Here is a 26,381-nt window from a genome sequence, read left to right as displayed (position 1 = left end):
AAGAGGCAGCCGTGGGGCCACTTCACACAAGGCCAGTGCTGCCCAGCGGTCGTGCCAAACACCCCTGGTGTCTGCGTACCCGTGACAAAGGCACGGCAGGGACCCAGGCTGTGGTCAGGCCTGACCACATCATCATCTGCCTGCAGCTGCCCCATGAACAAAAGCACTGGCAGCTCAGTGGAAGGACGGGGCTATGAAACAGGAGACAAGAATGGGCCTCAGCCACAGCGCATGAAGCCACATGCTCAGAGTGCATTTCTTTATCCCAATAATACCCCGCTGCCCATGCATTTATTATAGATGGCTTGATAGATTGATTTCTCCATCAAAATCTACAGAGAGGGAGAGGGGGCACACACACACCGAGTATGTATCTTCGGCCCAAATATATACAATACATATAATATATAGTTATAGAATACATAACGGGATAAAGAAACACACTCAGAGTTCAGGTTTCAAGCACTGTGATATATAATTTCACTACTCAGCCAGGGGCCCAGGTGACCTCAGATGGCAGTGGAGGGGAGGCTTGGATCCCAGTAATAGGCAAGTGCACACCACTGCTGCTCTTGATGGCAATGCTGAGCTCAGTGATGAAATAAGTGTGTGGAGCAGAGCCAGCAGGTACCACAAGGCAGCAGAATAGCAGGAGGACAGTCCCTAGGAAAGGGCTCGTTCACTGGGACGCCAAACAGGTTTCTCAAAAGCATCCAGCCACCCACATTTGGTCAGGCTCCTCATCCAGCTCCGGGGAGTTTCGTCAGGCTTCCAGGATAAGCTGTGGCAGAGTCAGCAGGGAGGCAAAGCGATGCAAGTGGAAAGAACTGGAGCAAAACTGTTCTCTGTGGGGGCAGATGACAGGACAAGGAGCAATGGGCTCAAGCTGCAGCAAGGGAAGTTGAGGTTGGATATTAGGAAAAACCTCTCACGAGGAGGGTGGTGAAGCACTGGACCAGGCTCCCCAGAGCAGTGGTGCAGTCTCCATCCTTGGAGGCGTTTAAGACCCAGGTAGACAAAGCCTGGGCTGGGATGATGCAGTTGGGGCTGGTCCTGCTTGGAGCAGGGGTTGGACTAGATGACTTCTAAGGTCCCTTCCAGCCCTCATCTTCTATGAACTGCCTGATGCACAGCAAAGATGGACAAAGAAAAGACGCCCTTTGCTTCCGACTTCAGCAGGAGCCTTGCTAGCTCTACCTTGGCTCCAAGCGGAGCGCTCCAATTTCCACAGGAAGGATGACCGTGGCTCTACCAAGGTGCCTCTGGGCTCCACAACGTTAGCACTCTTAGGTGTACAAACATGACTCAAGATACTGCTGGAGATTTCAAACAGGAATCCAGTGCTAAAAGCATTTGACCCACCAGCATCTTTCTGAGTTCTTTGCAACAGAATTGCTCTAGTTTTTTGCCGGAGTCAGAGTGAAAAAGGAAGAGCTGGCATTTTCCAAGGGGAACCTTGAGTATAATAAAGAGTTCCTTGAGTCCTAAATGGTTGAGAACCACTGCTCTAAACATCGATTAAGACTGGGTTCGATCCTACTCCCATAAGTAAGATGGGGACAGTACTTCTATGGAAGGGCAAGCTGAAGTGAAAGACAGAAGCACACGGGGACAGTATCCCAGACAGCTCCAGTCGTCGCTTCACCTCCCATCTCTGGAAGTAATGGGTTCACACACCACCGCGATGGCCTCTTGCATTCTAGATACAGCTGCATGGTTTGCTGCCGGCCTAGAGTGCTGTGGCTGGGGACTGGACACCCTGACCAGGTGATGGGACATGAGCAGGCCCCAAGCCGGAAGATGAAACTGGTTAACGATCAGAGACGTAAAGCAGCTCCCCCGGCTGCAGACCTGGACAGCCTGGGCTGGCCGACAGCAGGGTACAAGCGTCAAATGACCATGGGTGAGGAGAGGGCAGTTCATCACCACCAGCTTTACCAAGGCTGCTGGGATCCAGGCCTCCCCTCTGCTGCAGGCAGGGGTGCAGGTGACCTCCGACTCCAAAAGAGGGAGAAGGGGAAGCAGAAGCCCGAGCTGTCCCTGGGACCCAAAAGCAAGGTCACTCATTTTCCGACATTCTTCGGGACCCAGGATAAACCTCCCACATCTTCCTGGGGTTCTCTGCACCTAACAGCTAAAGACTTCAGCCTTGGATTTCCACATGCCGTCAATGCTAAGAAAGCAACGGAAATGCAAGCTATGCTGAGGCACAGTCTGTTACCAAAGCAAAGGCTGGTGCTTGAAGCCATACCCAGGGACTGAAGACCAGAGTGGGGCTGGGCTGGGCCCAGCACCGCGGACGATCACCAATCTTAATGTTTCACCCACCAATTCCCGCAGCAGGCCATGAGCTAAAGTATCTCCAAGGACTTCCAGAGATCAAGAGATCCCAAAATCTACAGGCCAGGGGTTCCCAGTTACTTGCCTTCTTTATCAGAAGCATTTGCCTCCCTCCCTCCCAGCTGCCAGCCACCCACTCCTATTCCACCTTGGTCCAAGTCCCTGCCAAGACACCCTGTCCTCATGACACCCCACTGCAGCTCTCTACCCCGAGAGATAGGGAGGGAGGGAGGGGAACCAGCTTGTCCAGGGCCGCGATGCCCCTTGGCTGACAACTGCCCAACCCGTGAACCGGGCCCCAAGTGTCCTCTTTTTACCTGGGACAAGGAGAGTTTACTTGTGCACAACGTGACCTGCAAGCAGGTCTCAAGCATCTTCACCACACTCCCTTTGCTAGGGATCCCCAGTCATGACGAGTGAACCAGGCCAGCTTAAATCAGACCATGGTTTAAGTGATTTAGCTCCATCAGCTGCACTCTCCGAAGTTGCAGCAAGAGCCAAGAGACCAGCTGAGACAGGCACGTGGGGAGTGTGCTCTAGATGAGGGGTGGTCAGCCTGCACATGCACGGGCAGCCTGTGTGGGGCATGTGGCAGATCTGGGAGGGAGCGGAAAGCAGAGCAGCAGACTGGGATGGGGTGGGGATTGGAGTGGCACCTTGGGAGGCTTCAAATCTGTACCACACCTGCCAAAAAAAGGTTGCCCCTCCCCACTGCTAACCCAGTGGGTGTAGACTGGTACACGCAGAAGCATGCCGTGAAAAAGTGGACGGGATGAGACCCCAGCCAGGTCAGCCCCACACAGCAGGATGAGATCCATGGACCGGATCCAACCCAAAGACTGCAGAGTGACGTGTGCCACCAATTTTAATCTGGGGACTGTGCACTCCACGTATCAAACCATTACCCACAACTGGGGTTTCTGCTGCAGCACTGCTACCTTTTGGCTTCCCTCACACAGGCTAGGACCTCAGTCCTACCACTTAGAGAGGCAGGGAAGAAGGGGGCATGGAGCGATCCAAGGATACAGTAAGATGTGAACCTGGGGGAAGTCACCACTATGCCGGGAACAAGTGGAAAGAGCCAACACTGACACTTCTAACAGGATACAGATTGGGGATAGTTCAATTTGGGCTTTGGTACAGAGTCTGACAAAGCTTTAGACTTGGAATACAAAGTTAACATCCCGGGAATTCCTCTCGCTGCAATTACCACTGCGCAGGTCAGCGGTTTGCTGTGGCAATGGCTGCTTTGTCATCTGTATGTCAGACATCCCACAGCAGGGCAGCTGCAAGCTATGCAGAGTTAGCATTTTTAAAAAGGATTATCTGGGAGTGCCTTTGAGCACGTGAGGTCCATTCAGCTTGGGTCAGTATGGGAAGAGACCTGGGTGGCCACTTGCTAGATTCAGAAGACAAGAAAGATGATCGCACATGGGACGACAGGGAGGAAGTAGGATTATTCCCCAAGGTCCAAGCAGGAAAGAGCAAAACAAGCTTCAGACAGAGTCTAGTGCAGTCCTTGCTCCCAGGCCAGACCCTGCCCACTTATTTAGACCTATCCTAGGCTGCATTAAAGGCTGCAGCAACTTCTAAGAAGGGAGTGCTTTCCTTGGCTTGCACAGACACTCAGCTCATTTTGAAAGCTGTTTCTCTCCGAGTCTACAGATTGATGCTGAATGCATTTCTACACACAAAATCTCCATGAAGTGCTTACTCTGAAGGAGAATGATAGTTTAAATATCAAGGCCAATGTGGATTTGCAAAGGGCTGAAAGAGCACAAGGCTGTCGATTCATTAATCCATTTTCAACTGACAACAGAAGTCTCTACAAAGGTTAGATCTGTATTAAAAACGCTGCACAACCTCTCTTCCCATTTAAGACTATTGATTTCTGCCAGGTTCAGGCAGCCGAGCCTCAAAACAGGGTCGTTTACAATGGTTGCTAAGTCAGGTTTCCCTGTTTCCGTCAGGTCGTTTTACAACAGTGCTTCTGTCCAGACCATGCCCTTGTGCACCTCTCCACTGGGGCATTTGGTTACCTTACGTTCTGGGTGGGATTCCACCTTTCGGAGGGCAGTTCTCCACTCTGTGGGTCATCTACTGGTGGGTGAAGAATTGAAATACATACGTCTCCATTCTGCAAAAAAAAAAAAAAAAGTGGAAAGATTCAGTATGCATTAGCCACCTTATTAGAGCCACTGAAGTGCTGTTTGACCCAAGTGCTTTGGATAACTTTTGAACAACTAAACCCTGGGAGTGGGGGGGAAAAAAAAAAAGAAAAGTTGGGATGGCTATGCAACTAAACTCCATGGGCAACAGCACTCAGTACAAACAGCACTCACTACTTTACATGTAGAGCCATGGTCTTTGCACCTAAGGACAGTGAGCATACCAGTACTCGGCATTAAGTTTTTTGTTCAAGCCACTGAGCTATTTTTTAGAAACTGCAACAAGACAAAAAATATAGGAAGGGTAGCAAATACTAAGAAAAAAAGTCACGAGTCCCAAAAAACCTACAATTCCTTAGTTTGTAACCGATTGCGCCGACGGCTACAATATGTGAACAGCAGTCACGTGGGATCCAAGGCGCGAGAGCAGATTTTGCGTTCCAAATGGTCACTGCAATATCCACCTAAATCATGGGTAATCCTTCAGAGGACACAGTGGTCTACCCATGACCTTCACTTCTTGCAGAGGATGAAGTTTTAAGGGACTAGAGAATGTCAGCAAGTATAAAATAGCATTACCTCTCTCAGGCAAGCTCAGGGGGTGCAAGGTTTTTGAAGATACAGTTTAGCATCTTACTGCTTCCTAAGCAGTAGCAGAGACGCACACTGAACGCCGCACAAAATTGCACCCGAGTTGCACACTTGCTTAGCGAGTCTGTAAGTAAAAGAAAGGAGTAGTGCATTTATTCCCTCATCTGGACTCTTACAGACGTGCTCTCCTCCGGCAGGTGCTCAGCTGACTTCTGAGAGGCGGGAGCCCTGGCAGCGCTCTCGCTGGAACGTGACAGTGGATCAGACAGGTTGGGATGGTGTTGAATATCTCCTTCCAGACTCAGTAACTCCAGACACCACGTGAGACTACCCGGGGAGGGGAGATAAGGGGAAGGCAGAAGGTCTCTGAAGGATGCACAAGACTTTGCTGCAACATCCCAAAGGAAAAAGGGATTGTTGCGGTGCATAACTGAATCCTTTCAGCCATACGGCACATGTAGCCCGACCATCAGGGACACAGACAGGAAACAGCACATTTAAGATTTGCACCTCTGGTGTGTACACTTTTAGGAACTGTTCTGAATCCGTCTCACACAAGCATGTGGATACCATTCACAGCACAGTGGCAATACTATAGGCAAGCTTGGCTTTATTCTGCATTTCACAGGAACAGCAAAGGAAGTTTGTAAATTTTGCCTCTACACTTCCTACTTGCCCCGGGGAGAGCCGCCTTCCGTTCCAAATGGATGTTCCTTGATAACAGCCCTCCCCCCCCCCTTAACAGCAAGTTTATGCAGAGCGAGACCCCTGCTCTGCTGAGCAGGCTACAGAAACGCAAGTAAAACGTACAGCAAAGAAAAAAGTGACAGCCAGTGGCCAAGAGAGCTCGTTCTTGTCTTGCATTTCAGCGACGATGCCTTCCCACGTTCTGAACCCGACTGACCCACGTGGTTCACTCTGCGCTCCCAACTAAAAGCAGCATTGCCAGGGCAGGGGCCTGACTACAGCACTCCCACTTGGTACAGGTTTGCCAGAGCCCTGCTGTGACAGTCTTAGTCATGGATTGTTTCAGCCTCAAGCACTCCTTCCCATTTATCCTTAAATGACTTATCAGCATTTCAGTAGCAATCAGTGAGTGCTGTCCTCCCACACCGAAGGAGGAGACCCTGCCCTAGCCAAGAACTTGCACTCCAGGGGTATCACTGTTTCCCACCCACACTGCACCCAGGCTAACAGCTTCTCCAAGACCACAGCATCCCAGTGACTCCCCTTCTGAAGGAGTCAACAGGATAAGCTACCTCCCAAGTGTCACCCATGCAGTACAGACACAGCCCACGTTTATCTGGCACTGACTTCGAGGTGCAGCTTTTATGCTGCGCTGCGTTTCGGAGGAGCGGGTTGTAGCCGTGTTGGTCAAAGGACGCAGGCAGACAAAGTTCTTTGGGTAAATGATCTCTTTTATTAGAGCAACTAAAATAGTTGGAAAAAATTGTTCTCTGCAAGCTTTCTGGCACAAACATCCTTCTTCAAGCTGCTCTTGACCCGGTGCCTGAAGAAAGGCATTGGTTCTCTGCAGGCTTTCAGGCACAGGGACAACAGCAGACTCCCCCTATGCCTGAAGAAGGGTGTTTGTGCCCGAAAGCTTGCAGGGAACAATTTTTCCAACTATTTAGTTGGTCTAGTAAAAGAGATCACATTTACCCAAGGAACCTTGCATCTCACTGTGGTCTCTCAGGCGCACCATACATAGTTGAAAGTTTCAGGTTCATGGATGCCAGCCAAGCACTTAAGGCATGGACAAACTATGCCTAGTTAGCAGGGTGGAGAGGGGATGAATTTTCTACACAGCAGCTGATTCAAGAGCTGGGTCTGTGCACCTGCCCCTATGTTAGTTATAGTAAGTGAAAGCCAAAACGCATGTAGCTTGAAACTCAGTCAAACAGGGCTAAACTGATCGAGTTAATTTTCACTTACTGTAGCATCAGAGCAGGCACACAGGCAGCTACATGGCAGCTGAGCAGCGATTAAACATCCCCGTGCCCTTTTCAACTGCTGCTGTCTGTTCCTTTGTCCACGTGTTGAGGTGCTCACCTAAACGCAATGACACTCGTGCTGTAGGGTTTGCTGGCTTTGCAGGATACTTCTCCAGCCAGGAGAGCAGTAAACAGAAGGACAACACAGCACCTTCGAGCTTCCAGATAAAAGCTAGCAGTGCTAAAGGTACAGAGAACACAAACCAGTGAATTCCCTTGTGGCTTTTCATAGGGGAAAGCAGCAGATTTTGGACCCGCCGTCCTTGCAACTTGGAAAGTTGTAGATACGGAGGTTACAAACTGCTTATTAATACTATGCCCTGCACTGGCTGTATTAATGTTTCCTACCAGTGTGTACAGCACCAGCGTCAAAAACCTGGCCCAGGAAAGTGCCGTTGGGAGTCCAGCAGAGGGAAGCTGAACTCTGGGAAAGGCCTCCGCAGCGACATGCGGAGCAGCTGTAGCCCAGGGTAAGCACACGGATTAGCTGGTACTTTGCTGTGCCAGGAGGTCAGAGGAAGTTTAAGGAGCAACAGGGAGGGCAAAGGAGCAGCTCTTCCTTTTCAGCAGTGACATCTCACCTGGCACCAGCAATCGGGGGACAGGGACAGCAAGGACAGGCCGGATGGGCTGGTACACGAGGCTACGTGTAGCCGCAGGGGGAGGAGAGATCGTTATAAACAGCTGGAGCATGTAAGCAAAGGTGGTACGAGGGGGAGTAACTGGATAGGACAAAAGGGGAAATCGTGGCTGATGATTGCTGGGCTTCCCGAGGGTTGGATTTCACATGACGCTGAAGCCCTCTTGCTGGGGGACATTAAAGCTAGCGTTAAGCACAGACCTGGCAACAGAAACGGACGGCCAAGGGAGCTGGATGTGGCAGATACCCGATTCCTAGCAGGGTGCGATTAAAATCGGGTTTCCTTTAAAGCCCATTTTAATCAGAACCCCCTCAATGACTTCCCACGCTGTCTCATTAGCATCTTTTATAGAGCACTTGGATCCTTTTGTCTGCCGCACCTTACAGGACCGTGGAGCACGGGGAAGAGGTCGTCCAGTCCATCTCCCTGTTCCAAGGCAGGATTAGCCGTACCTCATCCATTCCCAACAGGTGTGGGCCTAATCTGATCTGAAAAGCCTCCAGCAATGGAGCCCGTAACTCCCCTTGGTAATCTATTCCAGCAGCTGCTTCTGCCAATGTCCAACCTAAATCTCCCTTGTTACAGTATAAGCCCAGTACTTCTTGCCCTATCCTCAGTGGACATGCAACAGCCTTTTACGTACCAGGGACCCATACCTCCCCTACGTCTTCTCCCGGGAGAAGTAAAAATGAGTTTTGCTGCTTCTTGAGAACAGAAGTTAGAAGTTTCCCAAGACCCCTAGGCAGCTGCTGTTCTCCTCCAGACTTTCAGCAGGTCCGTACCCTTCTTGAACTGGGGTGGGCACATGATTCGGCACTCACAAGGTCTCAGCTGGAGCAGAGTGAAAGGATTACTTCACATGTCTAACACTGGGAGGCACAAACAGTAGCATCCTGTGTTTGTTTTTGTGCAACAGTACACCACTGCTGACTCACGCTGTTTGTGATCTGTAACCCACCCATCATCTGCAGAGTCAACTGCTCCCCACTTTGTATTTGGGCTGTTGATACATGCCAAGTACAACAGCTGGGAATCGTCCTTATTGAATGGCACCTGTTTCAGGCCACGTCTCCAGGTCATTTCGATTCCTGATCCTACCTTCCAAAGTTCTTGCAACTCTTCCCAGGGTAGGATCATTTGCACATGTACCTCCCCCTTCCACCTGCCAAATCATTAATACAAATATTAGCCAGTGTCGCAACCAGAACAGGCCCCTGAAGAGCTCCTCCCGGCACTGACCTCTCAGGTGGACAGGATGCCATTGGTAACTACTCGAGTAGCCATGCTCCCAATTCACAGTAGCTTCATCAAGACCAGTGGGAGCCAACCTGTGCATCAGGTGTGCCGCAAGTCAGCCCCCCGTCATCCCCAAGTGCCACTCTGATCCTTTCCTCGGCTTTCCTCTTCCCTGCCCTGTGCTCCCTGCTCAGTCTGCTGCTCTGCTCCCTATCCCATCTGCCACTATACTTGTCCTCTCCTGTCTGCCATGTGCCAGACCCGATTTAGACCCCCTCTCCCTAACTTACGGAAACAGCATGCAGGCCTGTATTAAAAGCCTTACTAGAGTTGAGATGCATCGCATCACATCTACTGCTTCCTCCTCATACTGAAGGGCCCGTTACCTGGACAGGGAAGGAAATAAGGGCGTCCAGTATGGGTTCATGGTGAATCCAAGAAGGCTGTTACTCATCACCTTTTTTTACCTTCTTGGGACTCGCAAACAGATTGCTTGCTTGTTCCAATGGCTTTCTGGGAACGGACTTCTGGCAGCAGCAAGCCTCCAGCACTTCTGCCCGTTTACTCTCGACGGATTGTCATTTGTAGCTGTCCTGCTTTGCGTCCACCGCTTGGCCTTCCTACCTGTGTAACAGCCTACCGATTCCACCCGCCTCAGACTCCCTTGCTTCTTCCTAGTGTCTTGTGTTTAGGGCCAGGTCCACACAAGAACCAAGCAGATGGTAGGTGCCTAAATCCAAACCTGTGATCAAACCCCCCTTGCTGGATGGCTGCCTGTTGTTGCCTCCCAGAGGCAGCTGCATCTGCTTAGCAAGTCCCTTTTTCACCTGGAGGTTCCCTAAACATCAGTTCTGCATGCTCCTGAATGCACCCAAATCTGAGATGCAAGGTGCCCGAACCCCTGCCTAAGCCCATTAAGAATTCACAAGCTAGGCACAGCAGCACCCAAGCCACAAGGGCCCCCACCTGGCAGGTATATTCTCAGCTTGCTTAATGCTTTGGACAGCACCAGTTTCAGTACAAAAAAAAATTCTTCGGCCACAGCTGCTTTCAAGCACACCTGCAGAGGCAGCAAGGCCTGCCCTCCGTACCAGAGCAGAGAGGCTCGAGGGGAAGACCTGCGTTCTAGGCCCTCCTCAACTTGAGGCACAAACCCACATCTCTCGCAGAATCCTCTAACCATCAGGCTACAGGCTGGATGGGTCCCTTCAGGCCAGACACTGAAGACAATTACTGTACAGCCAAGGGCGTGTGATTAACAGGGCCAGGAAAAGAAGAGAGGCCTTACGGGTGCCCCAATCCTAACCCGTTTTGCAGCCTGGAGGTCAGAGCACTGTCTGGTGAAGTGGGAGAACACAGCAGCCACATCCGGTCACATTTGGAGCCAACAGCATGGATGCCATGTGCATCCACCACTCGGCAGGCTCTGCGACTGCCAAGGGACTGGAAACTTGGACAGCCTTTATGCACCACCCAGCACTCATCTACAATGCAACACAGCTTAGGTGGGAACGAAGCACCTACGTGGCCAAATCTGGAGCCAAGCTCCTGTGTGCTGTAGCTCAATGGGACCCTTTTTTAGCACCCGCCAGTGCTCAGCAGTAGGCCTGTGAGAAAAAAAAAAAAAAAAAAATCGGGAAGAACTTTTTTTGTTTTTTCTAGATTTCTTTTTTTTTTGGAGATTTGGATCACTGTACCAAACTGATTCGGCCAAACTGGCTTTGGAAGATTCAGCGCCGATTCAGAGATTTGGCAATTCGGCCATAGAGTGTAATGCGGAATCACTGAAATACCTATAACTGTGTCATTTTTTGGCAGATTTGGATGGAAACAGCAGGGATGGCAGCAGGCTTCATGCAGTCAGAAGGGGCTACGTTTCAAGGAGATAGGTGTAGGGCTTTCTGGGAAACTGCACCTCAAACTGCTGAAAGCAAAACTGGGTGTTACGTGTGCGTGCTGAGGCAGATTTGGATGAAACCAGCAGGGATAGTAGCCTGTAACAGGGGGCCTTCCCAGTGCCAGTAGATCTCTGCCTGCCCACCTGTTTCTGGGCCAGCGGCCTGCCCCTCTCTTGCTCAAGTAGAGGCAACTCACAAAAGGGACAGATGGGCTGCAGACAGAGGCTTTTATGCTGTTTCTATGTCCCGCCCACAGAGCACTGCGATTGGAAGGGGACTCAGGGAAACATCACAGTCACTGGCCAGCTACAGATGTCAGTCTTCCCCACCCTGCTCCCCCTCCCTCTTCTCAGTTTCTACAGCTACCCCAAATTAAGTAGTTTGGGGTTGGCGTTGACCTGGATCACATGCTGCAGTGTGGCTGCCTCAAGTCAGTCCTGCTTAGGTGCATGCAAAAAGCAATTTGGATTTGACCCCAAATAAGCTGACATTCATATTTTCAAATCCAGAGGAAGGAGTTTTCACAAACGATTTTGATTAAATTTCAAAGTTCATTCGGTCAAACACATGACAACTAAGCCACAACAGAGAAGGCTGCTTGAAGGAAGTGAGGATTAGTTTTAGATGTGGATTAAAATCCCCCAAAAAACTGTATAGGAAAAAAAACCCCAAACAAAACCACACAGCCTATCACACCCAAAACTAAGTTTCCCCCATTTCAACTTCCCCACCACGGCAGACTTGCAGAGTGGCTGCACACCGCTACACAAACCTTTCACCTCTAGTAAGCAGCTAAATTTCAAGCCATCAAGCCTAAATTGTGACACAGACACTTAGAATAGGGACAACGAAGGCACAGAGTGAAACGTTCAACGCCATACGCATAAACCTTAAGACTCAACACCATTAACAGGAAAAAAAATTCCTCAAAAGCAGCAAAGGTACCTTACCTCATAGATGTTGGGGTGCCACATTTTGGTCAGGAATCTGAAGGTAGGTGGTGAGTATGGATAGTCGATAGGAAATTTAATGTGAGCCTGCAACAACAACAGAGAGAACCTTAGTTTTCAAGGCACAGAACATTTGGAGACCACATCAGCATCTCTCATCTCCAGCCCCCCCAGTATGATCGGTTATAAAGGAAGCAAAATCCCCCATTTTAGACTAGTGCCGACATGGACCTTTTAAAATGCGCACAACAAAATATGGAGTTTAGCTCTGCCGAGCCAGGTGCGAGCGGATTGCTAATGGAAAAGGAGCATGCGTGTCCAGATGGAGTTCAGACTGGTTATTCCCGGCGAGATGGATAAGCATCTACCTCACCTTCAGATCACTCAAGCCACTCAATCGGAGCAGTCTGAACTGTTGGGAATGGGTCTCTGCTGGTAATACTGGAAGACCCGCGGGGGCTGTGGCAGTGAAAAAACAGCCCTGCGAGGTACACCTAAAACTACGTATTTCAGTTAGCCAGTACTTCCACACCTTGGCACTCTCCACATTCAAATATTAGAAAGCTTGCATCATTTTTAGACCTGTGTAATTCATTTTGATTAAATTATAAATGTTGATAACTTCCTTGGATTATCAACAGTGAGTTGAGACACCCGGAGCTTAAAAAAAAAAAAAATGCTGATTTTTAAATTAAAAAGTGATGGCACAGAAGCTTAGACATCAGTAAGATTTTAATCTGTGCTGAAAGGTTATAGCCAGCCTCATGGAAGTGATAAGGTTGTAGCCTGTGCTCCTTGCAGTCTCTAACACATCTCAAAGTCTGCCTTCGCTCTGCTTTTACAGCAAGGACTCCTCTCTTCTGCAAGGAGTCATAGGTAGCTGGGTCCATGACACCAAGGGGCCAATTTGGCTACTGCTAGTTTTGTTAGCAAATTGGCTTACAGTTCAGATAAGAGAGGAAGCAAACCAGAATACGAATCTAATACAAAACTTCAGCAAAATGCCAAGTAAGACCACTCCAAACCAAGATTTTTTTTTTCCCCTTTTGCAATCTGCAGCTAGTAAAGTGACCAAAATGCTGGCTTGCATCCAGAGGTGCTTCTCAAGCAAATCCTGGGATGTCATTCTCCCCTTGTACTCGGCCTTGGTGAGGCCGCAGCTGGAGTACTGCGTCCAGTTTTGGGCTCCACAATTCAAAAAGGATGTGGAGAAGCTTGAGAGAGTCCAGAGGAGAGCCACGCGCATGATCAGGGGTCAGGAAAACAGATCTTACGATGACAGGCTGAGAGCCATGGGGCTCTTCAGCCTGGAAAAGCGCAGGCTCAGGGGTGATCTGATGGCCACCTACAAGTTTATCAGGGGTGACCACCAGGATCTGGGGGAAACATCTGTTCACCAGAGCGCCCCATGGGATGACGAGGTCGAGCGGTCACAAACTCCTGCAAGACCGTTTCAGGCTGGACATAAGGAAGAATTTCTTTACTGTCCGAGCCCCCAAGGTCTGGAGCAGTCTGCCAGCGGAGATGGTTCAAGCACCTACATTGAACACCTTCAAGAGTAAATTGGATGCTTATCTTGCTGGGATCCTATGACCCCAGCTGACTTCCTGCCCTTTGGGCGGGGGGCTGGACTCGATGATCCTCTGAGGTCCCTTCTAGCCTGAATGTCTATGAAATCTCAAGATGTATAAACAAGAGCACAAAGCCCAGGACTGAACTGGATACTCTGCCGAAGAGTTTTATTACCATCCACTGGTCACTTCACCTCCCCAATCTGCTAACATCCTAACCTTGCTGCCGGGCACATCCAGCAACTTCAGCTGGAATTGGTACATTTATGGCAAGGGTGGCCAATGGCAGACTGGGGAGGGGGACAGGCAGCAAAGTGGTAGATAGGGCAGGGAGAAGAAAGCAGAGCAGCAGCCTGGTTGGGGAGCAGATTGGGTAGGGGAAAGGGACTTGCTGAATGTGAGGGGCTAACTTGTGGCATGCCTTCCAAAAAGGTAAGCCTCCAGAAAATTAAGGGCTTAACTTGAAAATGCAAATAAGAGCCTAAATTTAAAAACACAAATAGTATAACTGTGACAGACAGGCCAATTTTCCCTATTGTTGAGCTGTATTTCTTGCATGAATAGTAGATGCTAAAGACTACTGAACAGCTCATAGGGCACCAGTTCCTGGGTTGCAAGTATAGCTCTGGGGTAAATCTGAGGGCTACATGATTGCCTCTGAAGACAGAACTGCTGGAAAGCTGAATGCAATCAGTGCACTACATGCATGCAGTAAATAAATCCATGCGCTTCAGCATGTCCCACGATAGTGCTGGGCAGGACAGAACACGCGAGAAACGTTCCCTGCGAGTGCGGGCAATGAATGGTCCGACTGCGCGCTGGGACCAGCAAAGATCAGTGATGCAGACTGTGCAAACATGCAGCTTCGTCTAGCTGAACAACATGCTCGGGGCACTGAGGTAGTATTTCAAACAGAGAAGCCAAGCAGCCTTTAGCCCCAGAGGTCAGGATTTGGCCTGGCCACCTGCTGCAGCCGTAATTTGTGGGATTAAAGTACACTAGGAAAGCCCCAGAAAGCGCTAGGAAGGGGGAATTTTGCAAGGATCCCTTTCACCTCTCCATCTCCAAATCACTTCCCATTTGAAAAAGGAAATCAAATACTTCTCTGGGACGCACCCGAGAGCCAGGTCCAAGAGTATTACTCAGCACTTCGCTTTTGTAACGGAAGTGATAATTTAAAGCAGCTTTGCACCAGTTGAATGTACTTACAACATTTAAATAAGCGAGGGAAGCCAAGAGTTTAGGGAAATGCTGCCGGATGGCTGACGGAGGCTCACTAACCACAAGAGCTGGGAACCCAGCTCTCTCACCAGAAACTCAATCCCTAAAACGCAGCCAATTATTCCGCTCATTGGAGAAAGAGGCAGTTGTTTTTGGAGAACAAGTTTATTCTCCACCACCTCACTGGCCTGAAGACTTCTGGATACTTCATGGGACTAATGGAAAGGGGCTCATGAGACTGGTCATGTTTGGTGCCATGCTAATTTAGCGCCAGAGACCCAGGGTGGGTGGCACTTGGTCCAGCCAGACCTCAACTCAAAGTGGAGATGTAGAGCGAGTGCTTTGGGAGGCTCCAGACAAAGCTCTGGAAAAGACACCGTGCAAGCACCGAGGTGACTGTATTTACACTTCCGATTTCCTAAGCCCCTTTAACGAGGATGCAGGGAGTGAGCACAGCAACCACGCTGCGAATGCTTGCTCTCTGCCCTGCTCTGATACCACTGCATGTGGAGGCAGGTGTAGGGTCAGACCTGCATTTTCCCCTTGGCAGCCCTTTGTTTTTGGAAATACCAAGGGGAGCAAAGCAGATCACGGTCGTTTTTTATTATGCTGGATGAAATGGCCTGGCTGAGGACCGCTTCCCACGTCATTATTTGACACGCTGTTCAGCCTCTTCGACTGGCGCACTGACACCACGGTCCGCAATTTCCACAGATTCGTGGGCGCGATGCAGCTATTTTAGTTGACGACTTCCTGTTCTCTTGCCTAACGTAGCCCAGATGCTCTCATTAGTGATCCATATTTGGAGTGTGTTATTTGGTTTTCCCCATTACTCCATACCACATTATTTAAACTGGGTCAAACAAAGCAGTTGAGGGAAACCTCAGAAAGCTAAACTAGCCGTTCCAATAGCAGGTTACATTAGTAGGCGCTACTGAAGTAAACCAAAAAGTTTCCAGCCCTTCCTTAAGGAAGCTTTGAGAGCCAGTCGCTACAGACAGCGTATAGCAATTAACTGTGGTCTTTCCCATTTAGCAATCATTTTTAGAAATATTTAGTCCACCCAGTACATTACAACGTAAGAGGGCATGATAGCATCCATTACAACCTATACCTAACCCGAGTTTCCAAATATTTCTATTGCACTCAGCTTGCTTAGGAAAAAGGGCACATATATTTATGAGAAACCAGCAGCCTGTATTAAGATCACGAGCCTGAGATGGCGATGCAATTGCTGTAGAAAAGCATTGGTGTGTGTCAGCAAGAGCTGCAGGTACTCAGCACCTTAAAGCTTTTAGCTTGGAAGGAGTGAGAATAAGGCAGGTAACATTTCAATATCAGCACTGAAACCCTCCCCGCCAAAAAGACCAAACTGCCAGGCAGCACCAGCGAAACAGCCGCCTGCAGGGCAGAGGGCGACCCAACAACCTTAAATAGCTTGCGCCGTTCCAGGTAGGTAGTGAAGATCTGGACAAGATGAGATACTTTGGCAACTGAAAGCTGCTTAATGTGTTCCTGCCATGCTTCTGCACTTTGATTACACGAAGCAGGGGAAGGAGTAACCATCCACAGGTTATCCTGCACCGCTTCACCGCCTTCAGTCATCTGCATTTACAGCTCTAGAGCCATCAGCCCCTGAAGTATAGCATGCTATTTTAGAGATGCCTAATCGCTGTGTACACGAGGCTGTTAGATTTGTAAAAACAGCACCAGCCCCTTGATTCTTCTGCTTGATTGGCAATACGCTGGCTTCCAACTGTTGCTCATCACTGTTTTCAGCATTTGCATTCTCGGTGAAAGCCCGCTGCAGCATCTGTATCCACGATGCATGCTGTACGTGCAAGGCAGAAGGCCAGCACAAGTACTGGAACAACAGACCACGGGCATGTTAAACTTTAATATCTAACCCCACAAAATGCCTTTTACTGCTTGCCGGTACATCACGCCTTTTTAAAATTCACCTAATGGATTTCTCTCTTCCACATTAAGCCTGGATTATTGAATGTGGCATTTAATACTGCACACAAAGACACACAGTGGAGGTCATCGGTAAGTACTAACAGCCGGGCTAGCAGGCTGGTCTAGAAGCTAGAGCAAGTTGATGCTCTCCAGCCTCCGAACCTGAAAGACCAGCGATTGTAGCGAGGCCAACCTGCCTAGTGAATTATGCCAAAGCTTCCACATCAACTTTTCATGGCCGCACACTACATCTCAGTCGGTGATTGAGGCTGGTACAGTGCATAGCTCTACCCGCAAAACGAGAAGCGAAGCAACAGAAGCACCATGCAACTGCAGCTCATCTGGTGCTTCCGGCTGATGCTTTCGACAAGAGATAGTACAGGGGTGGGCAAAACATGGCCTGCAGACCAGATCCAGCCTGCCAAGGGACTCCATTTAGCCCATGGTCCCTCGGCCCATCCACCCTGCACCCACTGCCAGGTGGGGTCTCCGTGTAGAGCAGCCTGGGACCCCCGTGGGCAGGGTGCACTCAGCTGGGCGGATGGGAGGGCAGGTGCTGGGATTGTGGGATGGGGACAAGCTGCAATCTGCTCCGCACACGTCCCTGCCTGCAGAACTGGCTCCCATCACAGGGACGTACGAGGAGTGGATTGCAGCTCTGTCCCGGCACATCACCACCCCACGATCCTGGCCCCAACTCCCATCCACTGGCCTCACCCCTAGACACCGCTCCCTACCCGTGGCTTCATCCCATCCGCCCAGCTCAGCGCACCTGCCTGCAGGGAGTCCCGAGCTGGCATTCGCAGAGAGCCCGCCCGCCCGCCTGCCAGCGCCCCGGTGGTGGGTCTAGGGCAGATGGGCCCAGACAGGACCCATTACCCTTGCCACAGCTCACCAAAACTCCTTACGTGCCCTTCCAGACCACATCACTGCCCACCTGTGAGTTACTTGCAACTTAATGCTTGAGAACACGAGCAGCCAACTAATTCAGGCAGGCAAAACAGAACCAGCCCTTGGCACAGGGCTACCACGTCTCACTAACAGGGAAGCTGCAACAACAGTTGCAGGAGTCCAACTCAGCCTGTTCCAGGAAGCTGTTTACGAACATCAGCAAGCCTAGACATAAAACCCGAAATGGCCGTGTCACCAGTATTGACACCACCCAGAGAACATGCTAAGATCATGTCTGAGCAACAAGATGACTGCAGAACCAGGGCTCCCTGGGCCAAAGTGGGATTGCCACAAATAAGGCCTGAATTAACAGGCATTAGGAGACCTAGTGGGCATTACTAGGTCAGCAATTGGGAACCTGGTGCCCTGAGATTCTTTGAGGGGTGTCACAAGAGGTGGGAGGAAATAAGTACAGGGCAGGCTCAGGCTCTCCCTGCCAGGCTGCTCCCCCATCCCAGTGCCCAGCCCCCATGCAAGGAGGTAAAAGCACTGCAAGAAATAAAGTTGTTTTATTCAAATGGGGTACCACTCAATTCAGAGTTATGGAGCGGCACCTCGAGACAGAACAGGGTGGGAAGCGCTGGAGTAGGCCACTTTCACCCACCCCCCATCTTTTGTGGGAGTCGGGGGGAAGATGCGCTTACCTTAAATTTTGCAAGCCAGCCAGAAAAAAGACACTACAATTCCCACCTCTACTGCCTCCCAGGATGCTCTGTGATATTGCTGACTTTTCACAGTCCTGATCCCGAGATAAATCACTGGTACAGGTCACATCATCCTCCTTGGCTTCACCAAGTCCTGCCCATCTACACTGCGATCTCCGGGGCCCTGCCATTCCTTTCCCCTTTAACGAGTCTAGCTTAACTGCCCCGCTCTCTTTCCCTGATTTTTCTATTTTGCAATACTGCTATGAGCCTGGTACCAGGGAGCAACTAAAAACCAAGTAAGTCTGGAAGGGCCAAGGCTGGGACAAGTTTGCCCGGTCTCCGTGTAGCTGTGAGACCAGTTCTGTGGTGCCCGACTTTCTCTAGCAGCCGGGTTGCAGGTAATGAGAGTCAGAGCCAGAAACAAATCTCTGCATTTCCTATGCTGTGCTTCTCTCCCCTTTTGTGGGGGCTTTGTTGAGTCTTCAGGGAAGCAAGACTGAGCTCTGAACAGACACAGCAGCCCAGCGAAACTCCTCTCCTTTGCCTCCCTGAAGGGCATCTGATACCACCCAGAGACTATCCCATGTTGGATTCTCTCTAAAAAAAAAAACAAAACATATCTGTATTCTGGACTGATAAAAGCTAATGAAGGAGGCTGTTAAAAATGAAAGCCTTGAGACTCTACGTTTCAAATGCTTCTAACCATTTCCTCTTCCATATTTTGGTTCTGAAAGCTTCACCATGTCAAAGTTTATAACAGCCTGTCACGTGCATCTATAGAAGACATTGGTCAAAGCGGTCATCTAAAAGCTGTTTTGTGACTATATGAACATACTGGACTTGGCTGCAGCAAATGTATTTAAGTGGCATTTGTTCAACTTTGGAAGCGAAATCTCTCCTTTATACATCGGGGGGTTCTGCTTGGCAGGAAATGGATGGATCAGCCTGCCTGCGGTTCAAACACGCAAGTGCATCCGACTAGAAGCGATGGGGTAAATCCTTTAGTTTGAGCAATAATCTACCCCTGGTTAGATCCACGATCTGGGGTGTAAGACTATATTGTATATGGTTCAAGCAAGACCGAAGGCATTTCACCAAGTGCTATTCAGTGGAGGGAAAGACAGAAAGGGGCTCTGGACAGTTCAGCTGATATGCTTCCAGGCTCTTGCTATTAAATGTTTTGTGGGGGAACCATCTCACCCACATTTGAGCCTTCCCTCCACTGTGCAAACTGATGTCAACAAGCAATACCCGGAATAGTTATAAACTCCTGCAAGACTGTTTCAGGCTGGACATAAGGAAGAATTTCTTTCCTGTCCAAGCCCCCAAGGGCTGGAGCAGTCTGCCAGCGGAGGTGGTTCAAGCACCTACACTGAACACCTTCAAGAGTAAATTGGATGCTTATCTTATCTTGCTGGGATCCTATGACCCCAGCTGACTTCCTGCCCTTTGGGTGGGGGCTGGACTCAATCTCCCGAGGTCCCTTCCAGCCCTAACGTTTATGAAATCTATGAAAATATGAACAGGTTTATGCCAGGCTTGCTCTGAAGAGGAACAATTCATTCATTCTCAATAAAAAACTTCCTCCCTTTGGTATCCTAGGAGTCCAGTTCAGAGATCTGAGCTTCCATGATGCATTTTACAAGTGTTCATCATTTAGGATGCCTTCACTAATCAAACAATTAGCCTGAGAGCAAACTGGAAGCACTGTTAAGTGTGAAAACATGACTCACAAGATAAAGACAATGATTTCAAATAGGAATCTACTGCATGCATACAGTCTCACCCATTATGGTCCAAGTTCTCTGCAATCAGAAAACTGCTGTACCATTTTCCCATCATGAAAAAGTGAGTGAAAATTAAGAGCTGGCATTTTCTGAGAGGTACCTAGAGCCTAATGAGGGGTGCCCTGAGCTTTAAAAAGGTTGAGCACTACTGTGGTAGATCATTCAGGATCTTAAAGCAGCTTTCAATTAGCAAATCATTTCTACTCTGTAACAAAACTTTACTCCAGGCACAGTGCTGCCTAACAAAATATTGCCATTAGGGTACAGCAATAGGAGGGCTGACTCAAATGCTGAGTCAAGAGCAAGTCACTCTTGACATGCAAGGAGGTCTGAAGGCACCAGCTGCAGTAAAACTATCAGTTTAACCTGATAGTGCTCTTCCACGAGGGAGGGTTCAGCCTCAGATACAGCAAGCATCTCTTTAACATACTCTGGTGTTGCTAATTTTTTGCCAGAGCTGTTTAAAATAGCAGAGGCAGGTTGAAAGCAGACTGACGTGCCTCCCCTGGCAACAGGCTGGTCGCATGCTTCTGAAACTAGGCCCTTCCCTTGCCATGCTATTTATTCTGGTTGCTTTGTCAGCACAGGGATCAGCACACAGCTACCCCTGCCTGCATCAGCCAAGGGAGCTGCAGTGCCTGGTTTTCAATGCTAAGAGGGTTTTTACTAGCTCAGCAGCCTGGGCCATCAATACGAGCAGAACAAAGCAGGGAACACATTTCAAAGCAGGACTGGACTCTGGAACGGTTCAGTACGTCACCCCACGTGCGACGAGTTGGTGCCATGCGCTGGCGTGCAATGCTTGCCCGTTTTAGCCGCTCCGGCTGAGAAAGTGCTATTAGCAGAGATGAAAAGCCGCAAAGCAAAGGGTGGTACCACGCCTTCCTCTGTACTAAGACACTAGCCTACACTGCTAGCCCTGCAGCTCTTGACCCCTTCCACTTCGGTTTCAAAACCAGGTACAGAACACTTCACGTGAAGAGCTGGCGTGTCGGGAATTGCGGGTCGTGCCCAGATTAGCCGAGCACAGGAAGTTTCTTCCTAGACACCATCCCCAGCCAATCTGAAATCTGGTTCTTGTCCACAGCCAGGTTGCAGTTAGAAGCTGCTGCCATGACTTAATCCTGACCTGTAACAAGCAGTCTTTCAGTAACAACAGGTCAAACGGGTTCCCTATGCCGGTCTGCAGCCATTAGCAACTTCTAGGGGGGGAAAAAAAAAAAAAAAAGCTGGACATTTAGAGATTTCAACTGCTTTTCTAATCAATTAAAAAAGGTATTCTTCCTATTCTACCTGCAAACATGATGAAAAGCGCTTAAGCGGTTGTATATAAGTATGGATAAGTCAGAGTATTAGGGTTAGGGGCTCTGTTCTGCCCTTAAAATGACAATATTCTAGTCTGACCTCCTGCATATCTGACTTTTACCAATGAACCCAATTCTGGCTTATACAACACCACTTACAAGAACCCAGTCTATTGCAAGGCTGGTAAATCGCTCTTGAAGGGGAACCCGAAGCAGCAGATTTGCCAGCAGCTGCTGAACCTGGATGCTTCCCACCCATATTTTCAGCCTGCTAAGTGCTTTAAGGAAGCTAGGACCCTCTCTGCCCCAATTTTTAATCTAAGCTTCAGGAAACCAGTTCCAAGGATGCAAGAGAGGATGTTTGCTGCGCATGTGTTTTGTGACGTTGCACCAAGCACCTGCCCTTCACAGTCCTCCGTCCCCTGCCAAAGCCTCAAACCCAAGTTTGCATCACTTGATGGGGAAGCCTTTGTTTTGAAGACATGGCATGACTAACAGGAGCAGAAAGGCTAGAAGAATTTCATACGCCTTTTTTATCCTCTGATGGGAGAACCTGCAGTGTCACCTAGATGTGGCTAGAAGTGAGGCTGGTGACTATGGGTACCTCTTCTGAGAAAGGGCCAGGTCTTCAAGGAGACTAGACAAGGACCTGAGAAGTGACAGAAGTGCCATGCAAGCCTTAAAGATGTCCTCCACTCAATGAGAGTAGCATGAGGAATGGTACAGCTGAACCCCATCATCATGCAGTTATATGTTCCTCCTGGCTCAGCTAGAACTGGCCCACAGACTAGTCTGCTTGGAAGAGGCTGGATTCTGACTGAACTCTCAGCTGACCGAAACTATGCGTGGCATCAGCTAGACGTCTAGGAAAGCCCAGCCCTTCACTTGTAACGCTTAAAACAAAATGGGATGATGCTGTTGTCACCAAAGGGGCACTGCAGGAAGGCAGGGACCTGAGGAGAGGAGAGTAGTCGTGTTGCCAGTATGATGTTGCCTTGAGCAAGTTGCAGTTCATTTCCTAATTTAAGCTACACAGTCCATCCCCAACCCCTGAAGCACAGGTCAGGCCTACACTTGGGGCTCCTACCAGCACTGTATTATGTCAGCCAGCAGCTGCTCCCCTCTGTGGCCTTGCCCAATGTAGCTGTGCAGAAGCCCCAGAAGTACACGATGCTGCTATACCTGAAACCAATGCTCTCACACGCATCTTGCTTTGCTTGTTCCAAAATGGTTTTCACTAGACAAGCAAGTGCAGCTGTTCTGCAATTCCTGCCTTTCCACTCAAATCACTTTGCTGGTATAGCATCAGGGCAGATGCAGCCTTAGATACTCACTCACATCATCCTCAAAGCTTTCAGAGCTGAACAACACCTTTTAACTGAATAGTGTCAAGTATCAACAAGCATCTTGCACTCTAGCTTCCTCCAAGGAACCATTTATGTCCATTAGAAATGATACACAGTGAAGGGAGGAGGCCACAAAAGGCCGCAAGGCCTAGTACCGATTTAATTAGTTCCACTTTAGAATAATTCTAGCATCTTAGTACTTCAGCAAGGGGAGGACAAGCATGTATTTTAAAAAGAGGGGGTCTGAAAGGGTATATATCCTGTTACCCAAGACATGGAGCAATTTAAAAAAAGGCAGAAACTGATGCTTTACAGCCGCTCCTCCTACCAGCCTTTATTTTCCTTCTGCTGAATCCATGACAGAAATGGCAAGATCAACTTCAGAATGATCTTTCAAACCAGAAATGTGTTTACATGCTGCCTGCAGGTGAGAGAAGAGGATAACACGGTGGCCAACAGCAGGCATGACCCTGGCCCAGTAGGTCCCTTCCAGTGCTGTGTTACTTCCGAATCGTACGTCCATTTCTAGGCCATCCCGTATAGCGATACCACGTATCTCCCTGGGGTAAAAGGGCCATTCTGGTCTCAGTAGTCAAGTTAAGTTACACTGGTCCATCCTTTGGATGGTGCAGCTGCGATCAAGATCAGTCTTTAAGTACATAACAATGCATATTAAAACCACCCCTCCAACTCCCAAAATGCAGTATCAATACTGCTTGCAAAAAACTGAATTTTAGCGAGTAACTGCAGGTAGCAAAGTCCACGACACCACAACCACCTCAAAGAGTGTTCAAGTAAAGCAAAATTGATGTCTGACCTGGTGCAGAAAGGGGGAAAAGTAGGTATTCTATTTGTTACTCAAGTGGCTAGCTGGATGGAGAAGTGGGAAGTTCACCAGGACATGCAGTGTACTAGATCTCTGCAGCAATAGTCAAGAATAATCCACATCAGCGTCTTCATGCTTCAAGTACCCAGAAAGTTGCATCTGATACTTAGAAAGTTGCCTTGGCCTGTGACTGAATTCCCTACACTTTCCAGTCTAAAGGATGTGTTTTGAACTTTAAATTATCTGAATAAGTGACTCAGCTCAAAATGCAGATTTGCTATGCAAGTGCATTTGGCAGTGACTGACCCTGAAAGACACATTCCTGCAGACTTGTTTTAACACCGGAGCTGGCAAAACTAAACCAATCCAAATACAGCAGGCTTAACGGTAAGCAAATACTTTGCATGTCCAGGTAGCTGCTTTTCAGTTGCGGCCTCTAAGTTTAAGGGGGAAAAACCAAAGAGGTTAGTTTGAGTTTACAGGATTCTGAACTATGATGAAATGGATATGGAGTTTTGATGAATACTTCAACTTTTGTTGTCACCGTGGCAAGCTATGTAGAAATCGAAGTGAAACTAGCAGGTTCAGGGCAGTGGTAGACACGTGCCCTAGTGTGATTTATACTGGCTTGTACAGGGATGTTCACTACACCAGGATGAGGAACAAAACAGACACGCAAACTACCCCAAGTAGCTCCCAGGAAGCAGCTGTAACAGTACGTTACCAGTAAGTGACAGGAAGCAGGGAATAGTTCTTGGCAGGCAGTTACCCTGGATGGACACAGACAGATGGCAACTACATTAGCAAAACTTAACACCCTTGCAGTTTTACCCGATTGTTTCTGGGCTGAGTGAGGTTATTCGCTGTAGGGGTTTGTGCGGTCTGTCTGCTGCGTCAGTTTAATCACGCCAGCCAACAACCCGTTATTCAGCCCTTCAGGTGCGCCTTGTAGACATGTCACTGGCCGCATCTACACGAGCAGCAGACTGCGCAGTAACCGGTGTCACTGTGCAGTAGCATCCGATGCTACTGCGCAGTAACGTTCCAGCATGGTTAGCGCCCTGCAACGCTACTGCGCAGCAGCGCGGTGGTACTGCACCACACTCTCGTGTAGACAGCCACTAACTTGCAACAGATGTGAAGCCCCATGGTGTGGAAGCACCCTCTTCCCAATTATGTTTAGCTGTGTATTTTTAAACAGCACTCTAAAAGATCCCAGAGTAACCTTTAACATTTGTGAATCTCTTGCTGAACAGCTCCTTTAATTCTGTCTCTTCATAGAAAATTCAGTCTGCAACAGCTAAGATTTCCCCACAAGAGACGGCCAGTAGTCACGTGTTCAGCTAAAAAACACAGGGCAGGTCCCAATGCAGTCACCTCGCTCATGAGCAGCCTTCCCCCTGCTGAAAGCAGCAAGAGGAAAGAATTATTTATAGATTTCTAAGTGTAAAGCAAGCACTGCTGCTGCTGCAGTGTTATACAATGCAGAGTCCCTCACCAGCAGGGGGGCAGCAAGTCTCCTGGGGGGAATTCAACATCCAGGGCAGTGATTCTCTACCCGAGCTGCAGCACCCTCGGGGGCCTTGTGGTCCTATGGGGGTGGCTCGGAGTGCCACGCAGTGCTAGCACTGTTAGGGGTGCAAACACGCTTCACAGGATAAACCCGGACATTTCAAATGGGAATTCAGAGTGTTAATAGCATTGACCTGTTGGGACCTTTGGAGCTCTTTGCAACAGAAGAATTGCTCTAGCAATTTTCTGTACTCAAAAAATGAGTAAGAAAACTCAGATCTGGCAGGGGGGAAAGGCAGGAAGTCTATCAAGGGGATGCCTAGAGAGAACCTAAAAAAGGTTGAGAATTACTGATCTAGAAACTTTGTTAGAAGCGTAAAAAATTTCTTTAAAAAAAGGGTTTCTGAAGACCACCTTCCACCAGCTAGTATGTCCACATTAGCTAGCACCTAGCAACTGCAATTAAAAAGAGAGGGAGAGGGGGAGAGCGAGAGATAGTCTGCTGATCAGTCACATAAACTAAGTAAAAGCAATGCCTCCGTTTTCCTCGCTGCATGAGCTAATAGTTGCACTCTTCTGCTCAGAGTTGTGGGCGCGGGCAAGGGATCTCGAGGAAGGCATTTAACCCTGGTTTGGCAGTAAGCAGATCTCTGCAGAGGCACTTACTGCATGGAGGGCTAAAACACAGTTATGCTCCGATCTTTCAGCAATAGTGCAGAGTCAAAAAAACCCAACTTATGAAGCTGCACGTAGTCTCCGAGCCCTGGCAGACAGCGCAGCAATGATGCTTTTGTAGACAAACACTACCGTCTCAGCACCCCAGGTGAACTATACCGTACGCACTGCTACCCGATTAGGCTCAGTCAGTAACTGCGACTCTCCAGCAATTATCTACTAGCAAAAAAACCGCATCTTAAAGACATGTGGCAACACGGAAGCACGCTTAAAATGGAGTGCCTGGCATCTCCATTAGTGTGGGCTGTTTTGAACAGATCATAGTTTAAACTTATGATTAACTTCACACACACAAAAGCCTTCTGAAATAAAGCCATCTCCCAGAAATGTACCTGGCCTTACTACACAGGAACAGCCTGAGCCACGGGCCTTTATATTCCACTTCTGACTATAATATGAACACATCTCAGCTTAGCCTCCGCCTCCTTCCACCCCCTTCTTTCCAATTTAGAGGATGTTTTGCATAGCTCTAACTAGAACAAGTCATCCAGCTTTATTCATGAGCAGTGACGACTCAGTTCCCAGAAAGCTGTACTATAATGGACGAGATTAACAGAGGATTCATGTTTTTGTTAGAGTTTTTTTTGTAAGCCAAAACACAGAACACTTCAAAAGTTACCAGAACCTTTGCTCCCCTTTTCCTGGTACAAGAGGGATGCAACTTAAAACTCAGTTGTTTCAGTGTAGATGGAGGGGAAATGTGT

At 48.9% G+C, this 26,381-nt stretch overlaps 1 protein-coding gene across 1 annotated transcript in view; it reads right to left on the bottom strand.

Annotated features, from left to right (window-relative positions):
- Window positions 1-26,381, bottom strand: part of UBE2R2 (ubiquitin conjugating enzyme E2 R2) — a 70,513-nt gene that overhangs the window by 3,127 nt on the left and 41,005 nt on the right. Inside the window, exons 2-3 of the mRNA XM_019531855.1 lie at window positions 11,819-11,905; window positions 4,380-4,477 (exon numbers count right to left, since the gene is read on the bottom strand). Coding sequence (XP_019387400.1) covers window positions 4,380-4,477; window positions 11,819-11,905 — 185 coding nt within the window. The remainder of the gene's footprint in view (window positions 1-4,379; window positions 4,478-11,818; window positions 11,906-26,381) is intronic.

This window comes from Crocodylus porosus, unplaced genomic scaffold, assembly GCF_001723895.1.
Source record: "Crocodylus porosus isolate Cpor-Errol unplaced genomic scaffold, CroPor_comp1, whole genome shotgun sequence".
Taxonomy (NCBI): Eukaryota; Metazoa; Chordata; order Crocodylia; family Crocodylidae; genus Crocodylus; species Crocodylus porosus.
This window is presented reverse-complemented; position numbering and strand designations above follow the sequence as displayed.